Genomic DNA, 14,142 nt, shown 5'->3' with positions numbered 1-14,142 from the left:
TGACACCAAGGTCAGGAAATCCCTTTGGGTGGGGTAGAAACTTGGGTGGCAGGTGTTTAGAAACAACCTGACTGATGATCTTATTTACAGCAGGAAGAATGACCGTTCCAGCCATTCCCAGTTTAGAGAGGCTGCCAGCCGAGGCCGAGCCGGGCAGCAGAACTCCTTAGGGTCGCTCCAGCTTGAGAATCACAGCCTCATTCTTCCCGCCTGAGGCTCGCTCTTAGGCTGGGGATTCAGAAACCCAGGAGAAGCAGGGCTCGGGAACTTGAAGATTAGCAGATGCCAAGTTGTCCATTAAAGTTCCGAGGCGGCCGGCCTCCCCAATCTCACAAGGAAAAACTACTGAGTTCCTTTTCCCAGGGCATCTACTTCCTCTCGAGTATTGCAGATGTAATCATAAACACAAGCCAGTTGTAGCCATAAGCTCACGTTCTAGTGCAAACCCCTGTGACTCCCGCAAACAGTCCCCACCCTGCTAGAAACTCCGCCCCCGTTCGTAACCATAGGAACGGCTGAAACGCCAAGAGCCGGAGATTCCCGGTTCCACACTCCCTAGCTAATATTGTTTCCCACTATCTGTCCACATGGGCGCACCACCTCACTATTGGTCGGTGCCCCAGGACTGTGCCTTGCCCTAGCCAATAAGCGGCCTGTGCACGTGCACACCTGCGTAACCTGATTGGTCATCACTCTCTGATCACGCACTGCCTCCCTGAGCCAGCCCCTGAGCGGGGGCGCCAATGAAATGACTCAGTAGCCATTTACAGCCAATCAGCACGCCGCGGGGTTCAGAGCCAGCCTATGGGCGCGCGTCGGGGGTGGGCTGTCCCGGCCCCTTTCCATTCCTGGCTGGGTTTGTTAAAGCGACAGGCCCTAAGGCGCGCCGGGGCTCCACCGGGCACCGCACAGCGGCCGCTGGGGCCCTCGGCGTGCGGCTGGCGCCCGTGACATCGGCGCCACTCTGCTCGCGACCCCGGCTCCGGGCCGCTGCCGACCTCCTTGGCGCGGCCGTGTCATCCGGCAGGATGGGCGGCGAGGCGGGGTCCGCGGCGGTGATGGGTTCCGAGGGCCGTGTGAAGAGCCTGGGTCTGGTGTTCGAGGACGAGCGCAAGAGCTGCTACTCGAGCGGCGAGACGGTGGCAGGGCACGTGCTGCTGGAGGCGGCCGAGCCGGTGACCCTGCGCGCGCTGCGCCTGGAGGCCCACGGCCGCGCCACTGCCGCCTGGGGCCCGATCGCGGGCACCGCGGCCCCGGCTGCCTCCTCGGAGGTGGAGTACCTGAACGTGCGCCTGAGCCTGCGCGAGCCCCCGGCCGGTGAGCGCGGGCCGCGGCCTGGGAGAGGGGCGGGCCGGACTGGGAGGGGGCGCGCCGGCGAATGCCCACCAGGCAGGTGGGCGGGGAACGGCTTCCGGGGTTGGGGTCCGCCCACCGGGTGGCTGGAGCCTCAGTTTGGTCGCCTTGACCGGTGGGCAACAATGCCTGCTCCCCTCACCTCACAGCACCGGGGCGGTGGTGCACACCTCTGCCTGGTACCCCGCCCCTGGCTCGCTGGGGTCTGACGACCGGCACCAGGGTCCCAGGACCATCTAGGACAGCTCTGGAAGCGAGCCGTTGCCATGGGAACCCGTGATGAGCAGTCTGGAATCAAGAATCTGGGGATCTAGGTCCTGTCCCTTCTGGCTTAAGGAACGGGGGACAGAACCGGATTCTATGAGGTTCCATTCTGGGGTGCCCAGTGTTTTATGAGCCTCTCCTTCTCCCCATCCTGGACCTGGACCCTCGTGCTCGGTTCATGATGAGTTAGCAAAATCTCAATCTTTGGAAGAGGGAAGTAGTTCCTGAACAATAGGAGTTCAAAGGAAGTACTTTTCGACTTGACCATCATACTTGGTTTCCCTCTTTGAGGAAGCAGGATAACTTCAGAGTAATGCCTCTACCTTACATTCTTTGTATTTATTTTTTGCTTCCTTTTGCATTCTCTTCTTCCTTCCCCTCTCACACCCCCATAGACCTTTGGTGACAGTAGGATCTGGGCCTTGTAAGAGTTTCTGGAGAAATGATTACTCTTCTTGCCCATTCCTGTAAAATCCAGCTAATAGTGTAGGCTTTTCCAGAAGTGCCCATGTGAAAACTCACCACATCAATGTTAGGTGCAACAATCATTTCCCTTAATCATGAAAATGCTATGCACAGTGGCTCTTAGTCTTCTTTCGGTTGGTGGAGGCCACTTTAAACTGTTTTCCCCTTCTACTTCATCAGCTTCAGCATTTATCTGTAAAATGAGATCATGATGGAGACAGCCCTCGAAGAGTAAACTGCAGTGTATTGGTGTTTAACCCTTGCTGTGTCATGTACAAAATCACTAACGTGCAGTTTTGCCTTGTCCTGCTGTGGAGAGGTAGACTGATCACAGTTAAATCTTCAAGGTGTGTGAGAATCGAGTGATCCCAAAAATTGTAGTGAGGAAAGCATATAGGAACCAAAGTCCTCTTTTTAGATTAACAAGTACGGTGTGTTAGGTGGCAGTTCTGAGCTGCCTTATGCCCTTTCATCAGCATGGTTTCCAGGATCAACCCATGCGTGCCTTCCCCATAGGTGAAGACAACACAGGTTTTCAAGATGGCTGACTGGAGTCAAGGGCAATGGAAGAGGGAACTAGATTGGCTTTTGTCCTGGACTCTGGACTCTGTATCTTTGTGCCCATGACTACTGAGTAAATAGATGTAAGGCTAATAGCAGTTGAACCTGGGATTCGCAATAAAAAATTGCTTCGGTAAAATCTGGGCTATCATATAGTGTTTTGATTCACAAGTCAGATCTTGTTTTGTCATTCTGATGGAATAGAATGGCTAACCCCAGACAACCTGAAAATCTTAGCTTGTTTTAGAATGTACCATTAAAAAAATATATCACTTCTAATATCTGTAGCTAGAAAGAGGTTAGCAACTTTAGTTGTAGATTCTTAGGTTTACTGAATTCCAAAACCTAGATGAGTTTCAGTCACCTTAAGAGATGTGTAGAAATCCAGAATTTCGGTAAGTATGGCTATACGATTTATTTAAAAAAAAAAAAACCTGCCAGGTGATGCTCTGGCATTGTGAATCTCATTCAGCTACTTGCTCTCCTTGTCATTGATTTTCTTCGTACTTCTGTTGAATCATTGTGGTAGAAAGACAGGACACACCAGACAGCTGGTTTCACATCTTGGTCCTACACCAGGAAGCTGACCTTATGTGAGTGCCTCATCCTTCCTGAGCCCCAGTCTCTGCCTCTGTAATGGCCTTCAGGCTCCCACGGCTCATGAGTATCCTGAATTATAAGCTTGGGCTGAAGGACCATTAGCGAATGAGACATCTTGTGACATTGTAGTTGTTATTGCATAAGGCAGAAGTAATACACCGTGGGAGCAGCAGCAGAAATGGGCACATAATCCAGCCTGTGGGCCTTTTTAATTTAAAATGAATAAATAATTTAGAAAGAAAGAAAGCAGAGATTAGATTCCCAATGCTATAACCCATATTTATCAACTTTATCAAAATTGGCTTTTTCCTGTTTGTTTTGAGGTGGTTAAAAGTCTCATTTTAAATGTTCTGGTTCCTTTGCTGATTTGTTTTCTCTCTGAGTGGGGAGCTCCCTCTCTCTCTCATCCTCTGCTAGCATCCTGTGCAACTCTGTTCTCCACACTGGCCCTCCACGCCCTGCCTCACCCTGCATCTCAACCTCTTCTCACTGGTCTCCATGCCAGCCTTTACATCAGCAGCAGACGTGGTCCTCAGGGTGCCACCCGCCCTTCGGACTCCAGCACTCCATGGTCATGACTTGTGTACAAGAGTGTGTAGCCTTCTTTCCTCCCATGGTCTGCTTGGGGATTGAAATTACTGAGCCTTACATCAGCTCTGTGCCTGACTTTGAAGCTCTGTAAACTGTGAGCACAAATGAAACACATATTCCGGAATCTAATGATTACAGATGAGCACTTTAGCCCAGCCCTCAGGAGCGCTGGACTTCCTTGAGCCTGTTGCTTGATAGCTGTAGTGTGAGTGGGGCTCCCCTGCCCGACCGTGCTGCGACGCTGCTTTGTCGCTGCTGACGCTTAGCGGGCAGCTCTGGGCACACCTGGGCCATGGGACTCGCTCTGGCATGTCATTTAACATGGTCCCACGTCCCTGTGATTTGTTCACTTTGCCTCCAGATACTCCAGACCTGTGGAGTATTTCTATTTGAATGACTTTAAGTGACAAATACTTTTAATGTTTTTTTATTTTCCTAACGTATTATGCATTGAAAATTGGAGATAAGTTTAAGAGAATTAATGGGCCCTATTGCATTCCTGAATGGTAACTGGATTGGTGAAGGTCTTCGGACTCTAGTATATAGGGGAAAAATTAGCACATTTCACTAGTGATTTTTTTAATAAATGGATACAGTAGAAATCTCCATTTTAGTATCAATTGACCAGGCGAATCTCAGAGAAAGTTCTCTCATATTAATAGTTTAATAGTTCTAAACTTGAATCTATGGACATCAGATGAAGGGAACATTTATAATTATCTCTGGAGAACCACCCAGCCAACCCTGACAGCCCTGGAGTTGGCTTTGGACCTGCGTGATGCAGCATTTCCGAGTCCATCAGAGCTCCAGCAGTGCCTCTGCCCTTGCACAGTCCGTCCGCACCCTGCCTCTTGGCCTTCTCACCATCAGGGATAAGTGTCTTCGTGAAATAAAGTGGAACTGGCTGACCCCAGAGCGGGAGGAAGGAGCCGAGGCCAGGCTTGGCAAAGCCCGCACTCTGTTCCAAGTTAACCAGCATTCCCTGTTAGACAGTGGAGCGTGAGTGTAGATACGTGACTCTTGCTTAATAACTTGCCCTGTTGGTTTGGCTATTTTAGTATTATGCTCAACAGTCATAATATTCCAAGTAAACTTTTCACTTCCTTTTCCATCACTGCCCAAAGAATTCATAGTCTGACTTTTGTGGTATACCCAAAATAAATGTCTATTTTTTTCTAAATTACTTTAAGGTCCAATTTAACATTGGCAGCTGACGTTAGTATAACAGGATGCTAACGTTCGTATCCTCCAGCTCATGTACAAGTGGGGCAAGCGAATGTTTATGTATGTATGTGCACGTACACGTATATGTACAGAGAGCTCTGGCGCTTTATGGTAATTGCTTGTGTAATTGGTCTATTTGAAGATGGTTTGAAATTGATTAAGCTTGGTAAAAGATTCAAAATTTTAGTTTTCAAAATCTCCGTTTAGTGTACTTTTTGAAGTATACACGGTTTTAGAGCCAAGGAACCCTCCTTTTAAAACAATGATTTAGGTTGTGCAAATCCTTGATATAATACTAACCTTAGTTAAAATAACATGTATTCTTTCTTTTCTTTCTTTTTTTTTTTTTAGGTGAAGGCATCCTCTTACTACAGCCTGGAAAGCATGAATTTCCATTCAGCTTTCAACTTCCATCTGAGTGAGTGAAACGATGTAACTTTGGGGGTTCTCCTTCCCGTCCACCAGTCGCACGGGCCCCCAGTCCCTTCCGACACGCCACCGTGCGTGTTTATCCCGCATAGCCCCCGAGGAGACCTACCCTGTTTTTCTTTTAAACAAAACCAACACTTTTAAGGGCTCTTCCCAGTTTTGTTTAACTGTAAAATAAACTTAGAAAGTAACCCGTTTGGTTGATTTCAGGCCTTTGGTGACATCTTTCACCGGGAAGTACGGAAGCATTCAGTACTGCGTGAGGGCGATTTTGGAACGACCCAAGGTGCCCGATCAGAGTGTCAAGCGGGAACTCCAGGTGATCAGTCGCATTGATGTCAACACACCAGCATTACTAGTAAGTTCCTCCTTCCTCTCCACCGTGCCATCTCCATTCAACGAGCCCAGCGGTCACCTGTCATTCCCCAGTGTAACCTTGTACCCCACAGGCATTCGCTCTAAATACATGATTCTGAATTGGGCACATTACACGTGGCGTGTGTTAATACCATTGATCGCGCCCCTGTTGTTCAGGGCTGCTTTTGCCAAAAAGTTACACGGGCCTGGAGACGCATTAATAAGGCTTGATAATAATAATGCACACACCCAGAGTAGTCACTTTTACCAGAGCAGCCACACTCAGCGCTGTGGGTTCTAAACTCCCCCATAATAGCAGGTTGAGGAGCAGTAATTATGGAAGAGTATTAATCACGCGCAGCCTGTCATTGACGCTCAGGCCGTTCGGCTGTGTCCCCCTGCATTTATGTCATTTTCTAACATTAAGTAAGTGCCTGCAGCTGCTCTGGAGAGCCTTCCACCTCTCATTTCCTTGTGACAGATTTGGCCACATTAAAGCATTGAACTTCTAATAATCACCAGAAATACTGTAGGCTGATAAGAAAGACAAGGCTATAAGTAACAACAGAATAGGCAAGATGGGAGCTAATGAGCGAGATTCTTTTATCTAAACCCATATTATCAAAATAATATAAAATTATACCTTGTGCTTTCATGATCGCCACGAGGACCTAATGGTTCTTCATTTAAATATGAATGAATGATTTTTTTTTGTTCACTTCATAATTTGAACTTTCCATCATGATACTGATGTTACAGAGATGTATGTTGAGTATTGGAGGTTTCTCATTCTAGCCAATGTTTTTAAAGATTAAGGGGAAAAAAAAAACAGGAGTTAAAAGTTGCTTAACTCTATTTTCACACAAAAATGAAACAGAATTGACGCTACTGTTCACCTTTAGATTGTGGAGATGTAATAAATACGCCCTTGTTGCTTGGTCCCTGTGGCCAACATCATCCGCGAGCAGCACCCAGCTGCCCTGGCTCATAGCTCTGACTTACCACCTGCAGGACCTATTTTGGAAGTTGATGATTTTAATAACTGTCTTGTATTTTTAAAAACTACTTAGAATTGGGTGGCGGCCTCTCACTCCCTCCCCTTCTGAGATGGTCCGCACTCTGTCTATGGAGTGTGTATCTACTTTTATTGTAACCTGAGCACCCAGTTCCCCCCACACTTCGTGGCCTTTCTCTTGCCTTCTGAGACATCCTGCACTGTCTACGGATTATCTCACTGAGTAAATCTACTTTTACTCAAAAAAAAAAAAAATTGTATAGCTAATTCTAAACTATTTATGGGGCCATTGTGGCAAATAACTTAAAGATATTTTATGTTTTGGCAAAAAGAGACACTGTTTATCATCTACTATTCTTTTATAATTGAAAAGAAAAATTGCAGCTCTGGGTTTTATAATGAGCTTTTGGTTTATGTCTCTTGTAAACTGAGCATTTTAAATCTTATGTCATTTCTCTTGATACCATACACTAGAAAATAGGGGAGTGAGTTCAGTAACCTTTTAGATCCATGACACTGGGTGTATTGTTGGCACTGCCATCACACAAAACCCCAGAACATTCTCAGTCAAGGACACTTGAAATTTCTACCTCCATAATGAATTATGAAGTAAGGGAAAAGCCTATTTGCTTATTGCATATTCTAAATGCCGAGACAAATAGAGCATTCTGATTATTGATTTTTATACCATTTCTCCTTTTCCTGATCTACCCATAAAGTCTCTAAAAAAAAAAAAATAGTTCCATCGTATTAATAGGTACTACTACAGTTTTTGATTGCTTTTGTAAAGGACGGTACATCATTTCCGAGAAATACAATGACTGCAGGATAAAACAGGGTGATGTCACCCTAATTTGAGTATGAAATTTCACCTTAGTTTTCCTGAAAAGAAAATGATTTTTAATGCTTTGCTTTGAATACATATTTAACCTAATATGTCACAGGAAGATAAGAAAGGTTTGATTTGTTTTTTGGAAGACATTTTCTGTATTACTATTTAGTGAAGGATGACATAATTTTAAGTTCTATGAATTTTCTAGACCCGTTTTAATTAAAGTCATTTTATTATTTGAACTTTTCAAGACCCCTGTATTGAAAACTCAAGAGAAAATGGTTGGCTGTTGGTTTTTCACTTCTGGTCCAGTCTCACTGAGTGCCAAAATCGAAAGAAAGGGCTACTGTAATGGTAAGCAAGCCAAGTGCCAGATTCACTCATTTTTAGCTAATTTTAAGTGATTTTTTAATAGCGTGTTTTGTAACATATGACGTGTGTACTATTTTAAAACATGGGTAATAATATTTTCTGATTTTAGTATAAATAATTGATCTTTAACTATTTATAAAATGGATGCATCGATCCCAGTAGTCCCAGTATTTCTGACTTCAGTCCTGTTACTTTCATGACAAAGACTACATCTAGAAGAGTGGGAAAAATGCCAGTATTTTATTTTAACATTGCAAAAGGATGTCCCGAGCATTGTCGCTCAGAAGAGAGCTGTTGTGATATGAAAATGCTGTTAGGTGATGACTCAGTGCTGGGAATTCAGGGATACAGGCGGGGCCAGAACGGAGAACGTCAACACTTAGGAGTTGGATTGATAACCTGAGAAGGGCCCAATTCCGTACAGTGGGTTTGGCCCCGGCTCTGGGGTTCTGGCTTGTTGGGAGTGAATATGGGATGGAATGGAGTGATGGTGGATGTATAACGTGGATGTGCAACTTACCTGCTCCATCCATTGCTTTATTAATGCCTTAACATCAATTCCTGAAAAGCTAAGGCTTTGTTGTCCTATTGGGCAGATTTTAATTTGTTAGGTATTAATGTGTTTGTTAGTGATCCTTTGTCCTTAACATAGTACTGAATCATTTATTTGTATGCCTTCTCTTAACTTTTATATATATTGGTCATTTACAAATCTTTAGAGTTGGTAGCCTAATATGGCTACATTAGGCAAGTGAATAATGCAATAATGAGAAAACGGTGTCCACCACAACCTGCAGTCAGTTTTCATCTCTCTGACTCGGATTTACACGATAAGTTTTCCATCAGGGTCCTCGGTTTGTTAAAATAATGTTGCAGTATTTCAGCTTTCACCAGTAACAGCTCTGTCCACCTTGGTGAGAACATTCTGGAGCCTCTGAAGGTGTTTCTGTTTTCTTTCTAGGAGAAGCTATTCCAATCTATGCAGAAATAGAGAATTGTTCCTCCCGTCTGATCGTTCCCAAAGCTGCCATTTTCCAAACGCAGACGTATTTGGCCAGTGGGAAAACCAAGACCGTGCGGCACATGGTCGCCAACGTGCGAGGAAACCACATCGCTTCCGGGAGCACCGACACATGGAACGGGAAGACTCTCAAGATCCCGCCTGTGACGCCGTCCATCCTGGACTGCTGCATCATCCGGGTGGACTACTCCTTAGCTGTGAGCACCCCTTTTTTAAGCTGAAGACGTGCAGACGGGAGCCGTAACTGGCCCCGTGTCACTGTGAAGATGTGCATGTGCTGCCCGGGGCAACATCATTTTATACCAGCATGACAGGCTGTGAAATATATGAAGATGGGCCTTTGTTTTTTAATCAAAAAAGCTATCCCCCTGATGGGATTTTAATTAAACAATGTGGAAGAATGAAGGTGCATTCAGGGGTGCTTGTTACACAGCACACATGGACTTAATTTTCTTTGGTGGTTATGTAAGCTGAGCTCACTTACAGTGAGCTATGCTGAGGCCTCGGTTCCCCATCACAGAGCATTCACGATGTTTTGTGCACTCTTCGTTTGATTTGTTCTTCATCTGATTCAGTCAGGACAGTTTACAGCTGTGTTGGGGGTGGTAGCCGACAACAAAAGCATTTGTTTCTGTGAAAGAATAATTGGGCTGTTCACTATGAGGTTTCACTTACGTTTGTGCCTTTCTCTTTTTGTTGTTGTTTTGTTTTGTTTTTGCATATTAGGTGTATATTCACATTCCTGGTGCTAAAAAGTTAATGCTTGAGCTGCCCTTAGTGATTGGCACGATTCCATATAACGGTTTTGGCAGCAGAAACTCCAGCACTGCCAGCCAGTTCATTATGGACATGAGCTGGTTGACACTGACTCTGCCAGAACAGCCCGAAGGTAAGATGCATGGAGGTCCTTGTACGTACAGAGCACCTGAGAACAGGGCGTGCGAGACAGCAGGTGGGCAGAAGATGCTTGCTGCTGCCGGCCCACTGTCCCTCCTCTTGTCATTCCGAACAATCTTAACACACTGTTCCCGGAAGGCACTTTGAGAGGTTAACTTCTCCAAGACACGAAGCTGCCAAGGGCAGATGCAGAAGTACAATCTACATCTGCTGATTCCAATCAGTGATAGTAAAATCATGGAAAATAATCAGAAAAAAAGAGTATAGAGTGTCATGGATGTATTTTCAATAGCCACATTTCCGTGATATTTTTTACCTAGACTCATACACGCGTCTCAGAAAGACTAGATTGTAACCATGGTTACTAATACTTTAATAAAAGCAGAATCTGTTGAATATTTCTTGTTGTAAAGGACACAAAGACTTTCTGATTAGAGGCAAAAATACCATCGTTTTATCTTCAAATTAAGCTAAATTTCTTGTTTCTATAGGAGTTCAGAAGAGATTAATGCAACTCGCTTCTGCCTGCATTTCCTAACTCCAGCTCCATTTCTGTTTCAGCTCCACCAAACTATGCAGACGTGGTGTCAGAGGAAGAATTCTCTAGACACGTGCCTCCTTACCCTCAGCCCCCGAACCGCGAGGGCGAGTCATGCTGTCCCATGTTTGCCTGCATTCAGGAATTCCGGTTTCAGCCTCCGCCTCTTTATTCAGAGGTAAAGCCAAGCAAAATTAGACTTGGGTTGTGTTGTCTGTGGATCGTCCCCTGTAAGCACCTGTTGTTGATCCCTAGTTAATAGAAGATGTATGCAAAAAAGTGTTCCAGTGATGACAGATTACCGCTGGTCCGTTTACCAGATTTTGCAGTGTTTACTGTGTGATCCGTAGCGTGCACGTAGGGCACGGTGGGTTGCCTTTAAGGCATTCTGTGTGGCCATGGAATACAGAGGATTTAAGTGGCCTCCTGGGACTTTCTAATACTAGGCTCTACGCAGCCTGGCTAATGCCCATCGTGCGATCAGAAGTAGACCCTGGGGTCGTGGTAAAGGCCGCCGCAGTAGTCACATCGCGCTGCTCACTTTTGCAGGTGGATCCGCATCCTGGTGACGTAGAAGAGACCCAGCCCGTCTCCTTCATCCTCTGAATGCATTTCAGAAGTCACTGTGTTCATCGTCAAGTTAGAATGTTGGTTCCTTACCCCTGCCTTTTTGGGGAAGGGGGAGGGAAGATTAGCTTAAGAACATAAACGAACGTCAGGACTGAAGGTGATAGAAATTAAAGACTGCGTGAACTTCCCAGTGGGCCGATGGGAGTGTTGCACAAGTTTGTGATGTGGTGACGTGTCCCCTTGGAACAGCGGGATGAAAATGGGAAAAGTCGCAGAGTGTAATGGACGTCCTGATGGTGGCAGAGTAAGTGAAGGGGCGCCTGTGCTGACCCCAAGGGAAAGGTGTCTGTACACAGTGGGAGCACCATGCGAGCCTGTCCTTACAGAGGTTTCTCAGAGCGGAAGACAAGTGTCCTGAGCTTTAAGGCAACGTGGACTCACTGGGAGAGACTTGACTTTGGAGAATGTATGAGCAAAAGGGTGGGTGTGAGGAGGGAAACGGCCCACTCTCAGTACCAAGTGAGACCCTCTGACAGCAGGGCCTTCGTGATTTCTTACCATATCCCATGGGACTGAAGTCCTGAAAAGAATCCTTTTCTGAGATCATGGTCTTATGAGGTCCTAATGAAGCAGTAGTTTTCACTCTTCCAGTGGTAGTTTAAAATGTAGTTTATAGGTTGACTCTACAGTATTATGAAACCAAGAAGGAGTTCTTAGAAAGGCTTGTCAGTTCAAAGGGGAAAGGTGAATTTCAATATGAAAACCCACTTTGTTGCAGGTTGCACTTTTTACCCTCTTTAAGTACTTGAGCAGGGTACATGTTTGATTTTCCTCGTGTCTTATTTACCTAGAAAAAGAAGGGATTAAAAAAAAAAAGAAAGCTTGCATCCTTAAGATGCCTTGATAACTGCGCAGGAGAAAAAGAAAAAAAAAAAGGCCTTTTCTTACCTACCTCTAGTGGGGTTGTCAGAATCAGATACGTTTTAAAACTCTAGGCCTGGTACGTCTCCTTGGAGTTTCTGCTAATTTGTAGTCGCAGCCTCATCTCACGCATCACTAACTCTGAAACTGGACCAAGGGCAAAATCTACACAGTCAGCATTAGGTGAAAGTATCTGCATACTAAAGGGTATTTCAAAATAAATGCAAAATCAAGAAGGTTAGAAACACCATTTTTGCAAAAGTCAGAAACCTAATTTCCGTCGAGATACTCAAGTCTCCCGACGGCAGTCACCGCGTTACACACTGTTATCCCAGTTCATCCGTAATTCTATTTAAACTGTGATTTTCTGCATTGTTTTGGTGCAATATTTTGTTATCATTTAACCTCAGGATATTCAAACCAACAAGATTGTGTTGCTGCTAGAAGTCTGAGCAGTGTTCTTACTGTCCACCCTCCCCTTTCAGTCGTTGGTTTTTGCTTTAATCTGTTGGTTTGGGGGGCTGAGAGCATTTCTGGACACTAAGTAGAAGGGAGGTTAGGGATTCCCACAACAGAGTCAGGACCAGTCCGGTACCGCGGTCTTCTCCGCATCCTAAGGGTTTGATCTGGAAACCCTGGTGCTTCCCGTGTGGAATACTGTACTTCATTCAACCAAAAGATCAGTTTTCCCGTCAATCAGTATATTCCGTTAGAAATAGAAAAGTTCTAAGGTTAAATTTTGTATTTAAAAATTAGTTGGCCATTTGATCAGGGATTTTTATACAAACACTAGGTAAATGTACGTTTTTCACCCTCCTAGACTTACCTCTCTTCTCTGTAATCACGTGAGCATCTTAAGCAGTTCTTTGTTCCGTCGTAAGCCACTGTTGAAAATTACTGTTGAAAATCACAATGCAGACTGTCAACAGCTATCATTGTGGTACTGAAATTGTCACAAAACTTTATTCCCTGCTTTGGTTTTTATGATCTTTTATTTTGCTGTGTCTTTGTCTTTTAGCTATGGATGTTTAAGTCTAAGCAATTTTATTTTTACTTTAAAGAAGATCACCTTCAGCTATTTCTTGTCTAAGTTGTAGTTTACGTGTGTAGTCAAGACAGGGTCCATCTCCGTGATGCCAACACAAAGTGAGAGAAACAGAAGAAAATGGTCCGGAGAAAGAGAATGTTGAATTATCTGGCTCTGTGCAGAAAAGCAACTGCTTCCCGGAATCCTTCATCAGGATTGTGTTTTCACCTTTATTACTGATATCATGAGGCATGCCCACCAAATTAAAGCAAAGCTGGTTTGTAGCACTTAAGAGAATAGCTGCAAGGTATGAGCTGCCTTACTGAACGGATACTGGATATCTGACCTTACACAGTAGGTTGAAACTGTATACCTTCTCGTAGAAGATTCTACATCGGAACAGAGAGTTCTTGGGAAAGAAGATGAAACTTTAGCTGCTGTTATTTGCTTGTTTATTCTCCTGTTTAGTTTGCAAAGAAACCGTGGCCTTAGAATTTTCTTTTTGATGCAAAAATTTTGAAATTGAGAATGTGCACCTTTGGGCACACAAAACCCTTCCATGGGCAGAACTTTCCTGTTTTTGTTTTGCACAATCAGAAACTCAATAGGCAGGGGTTATGTTTTTGATAAGTTACCTATGAAAGCTTTTTATTTTTATTATAAAAATGTAACACTTTAACCCACAGAGGAAAAAAAAATAAAGATTGTATTTTGTACTCTTATCTGAACCCCATGGGTTCCTTTTGTTAATAAAATGATTACACTCATGCTGCGAGTTGCTAGTAATGTTTCTGTTCTGTTTTTTGTTTTGTTTTTCTAAGACTTTGACTTAAATTGTTACAGACTGAAGGGAAATCAATACCAGGAGACAAAATGTTACTGCTGTTAAGATCCTTTTGTAAAAATGTGTGCTGTCCTCAGACTGGGCACAGCCCCGGGCAATTCTACGCCTGTTTGTATGGCGCACTCAGTTTCCCCAGGTAATCAGGTTTTTAGCATTTCGTGAAAAAGAGTCCTTGGGATGAGTAATAAAGCTTAAGCTCTGTTGGTCATTGAGAGAGCATTCTCCCCATTCATTCTCAAATGATAATGGCCACTTCTTTAA

General features: G+C 44.6%; 1 protein-coding gene across 1 annotated transcript; it reads left to right on the top strand.

Moving 5' to 3' along the window:
- Positions 1-855: 855 nt before the first annotated feature.
- ARRDC4 (arrestin domain containing 4) lies at positions 856-13,805 on the top strand. Its single transcript, XM_074353923.1, has 8 exons — positions 856-1,317; positions 5,410-5,476; positions 5,698-5,845; positions 7,943-8,045; positions 9,025-9,281; positions 9,811-9,973; positions 10,543-10,697; positions 11,069-13,805. Exons 1-8 carry the CDS (start codon positions 1,029-1,031, stop codon positions 11,123-11,125), a joined length of 1,239 nt encoding a protein of 412 aa, XP_074210024.1. The 5' UTR covers positions 856-1,028; the 3' UTR covers positions 11,126-13,805.
- Positions 13,806-14,142: the final 337 nt, after the last annotated feature.

This window comes from Camelus bactrianus, chromosome 27 (assembly GCF_048773025.1).
Source record: "Camelus bactrianus isolate YW-2024 breed Bactrian camel chromosome 27, ASM4877302v1, whole genome shotgun sequence".
NCBI lineage: Eukaryota > Metazoa > Chordata > Mammalia > Artiodactyla > Camelidae > Camelus > Camelus bactrianus.
Note: the sequence above shows the minus strand (reverse complement) of the source record. Positions and strands in the feature narration are given on the sequence as shown.

Bases quoted from the DNA above. Each gene is read 5' to 3' on its own strand.
- ARRDC4 (XM_074353923.1), top strand. From the start codon at position 1,029: ATGGGCGGCGAGGCGGGGTCCGCGGCGGTGATGGGTTCCGAGGGCCGT. The intron at 5,846-7,942 runs GTAAGTTCCTCC...GAACTTTTCAAG, and splicing joins TCAACACACCAGCATTACTA to ACCCCTGTATTGAAAACTCA. The intron at 9,282-9,810 runs GTGAGCACCCCT...TTTGCATATTAG, and splicing joins GGGTGGACTACTCCTTAGCT to GTGTATATTCACATTCCTGG.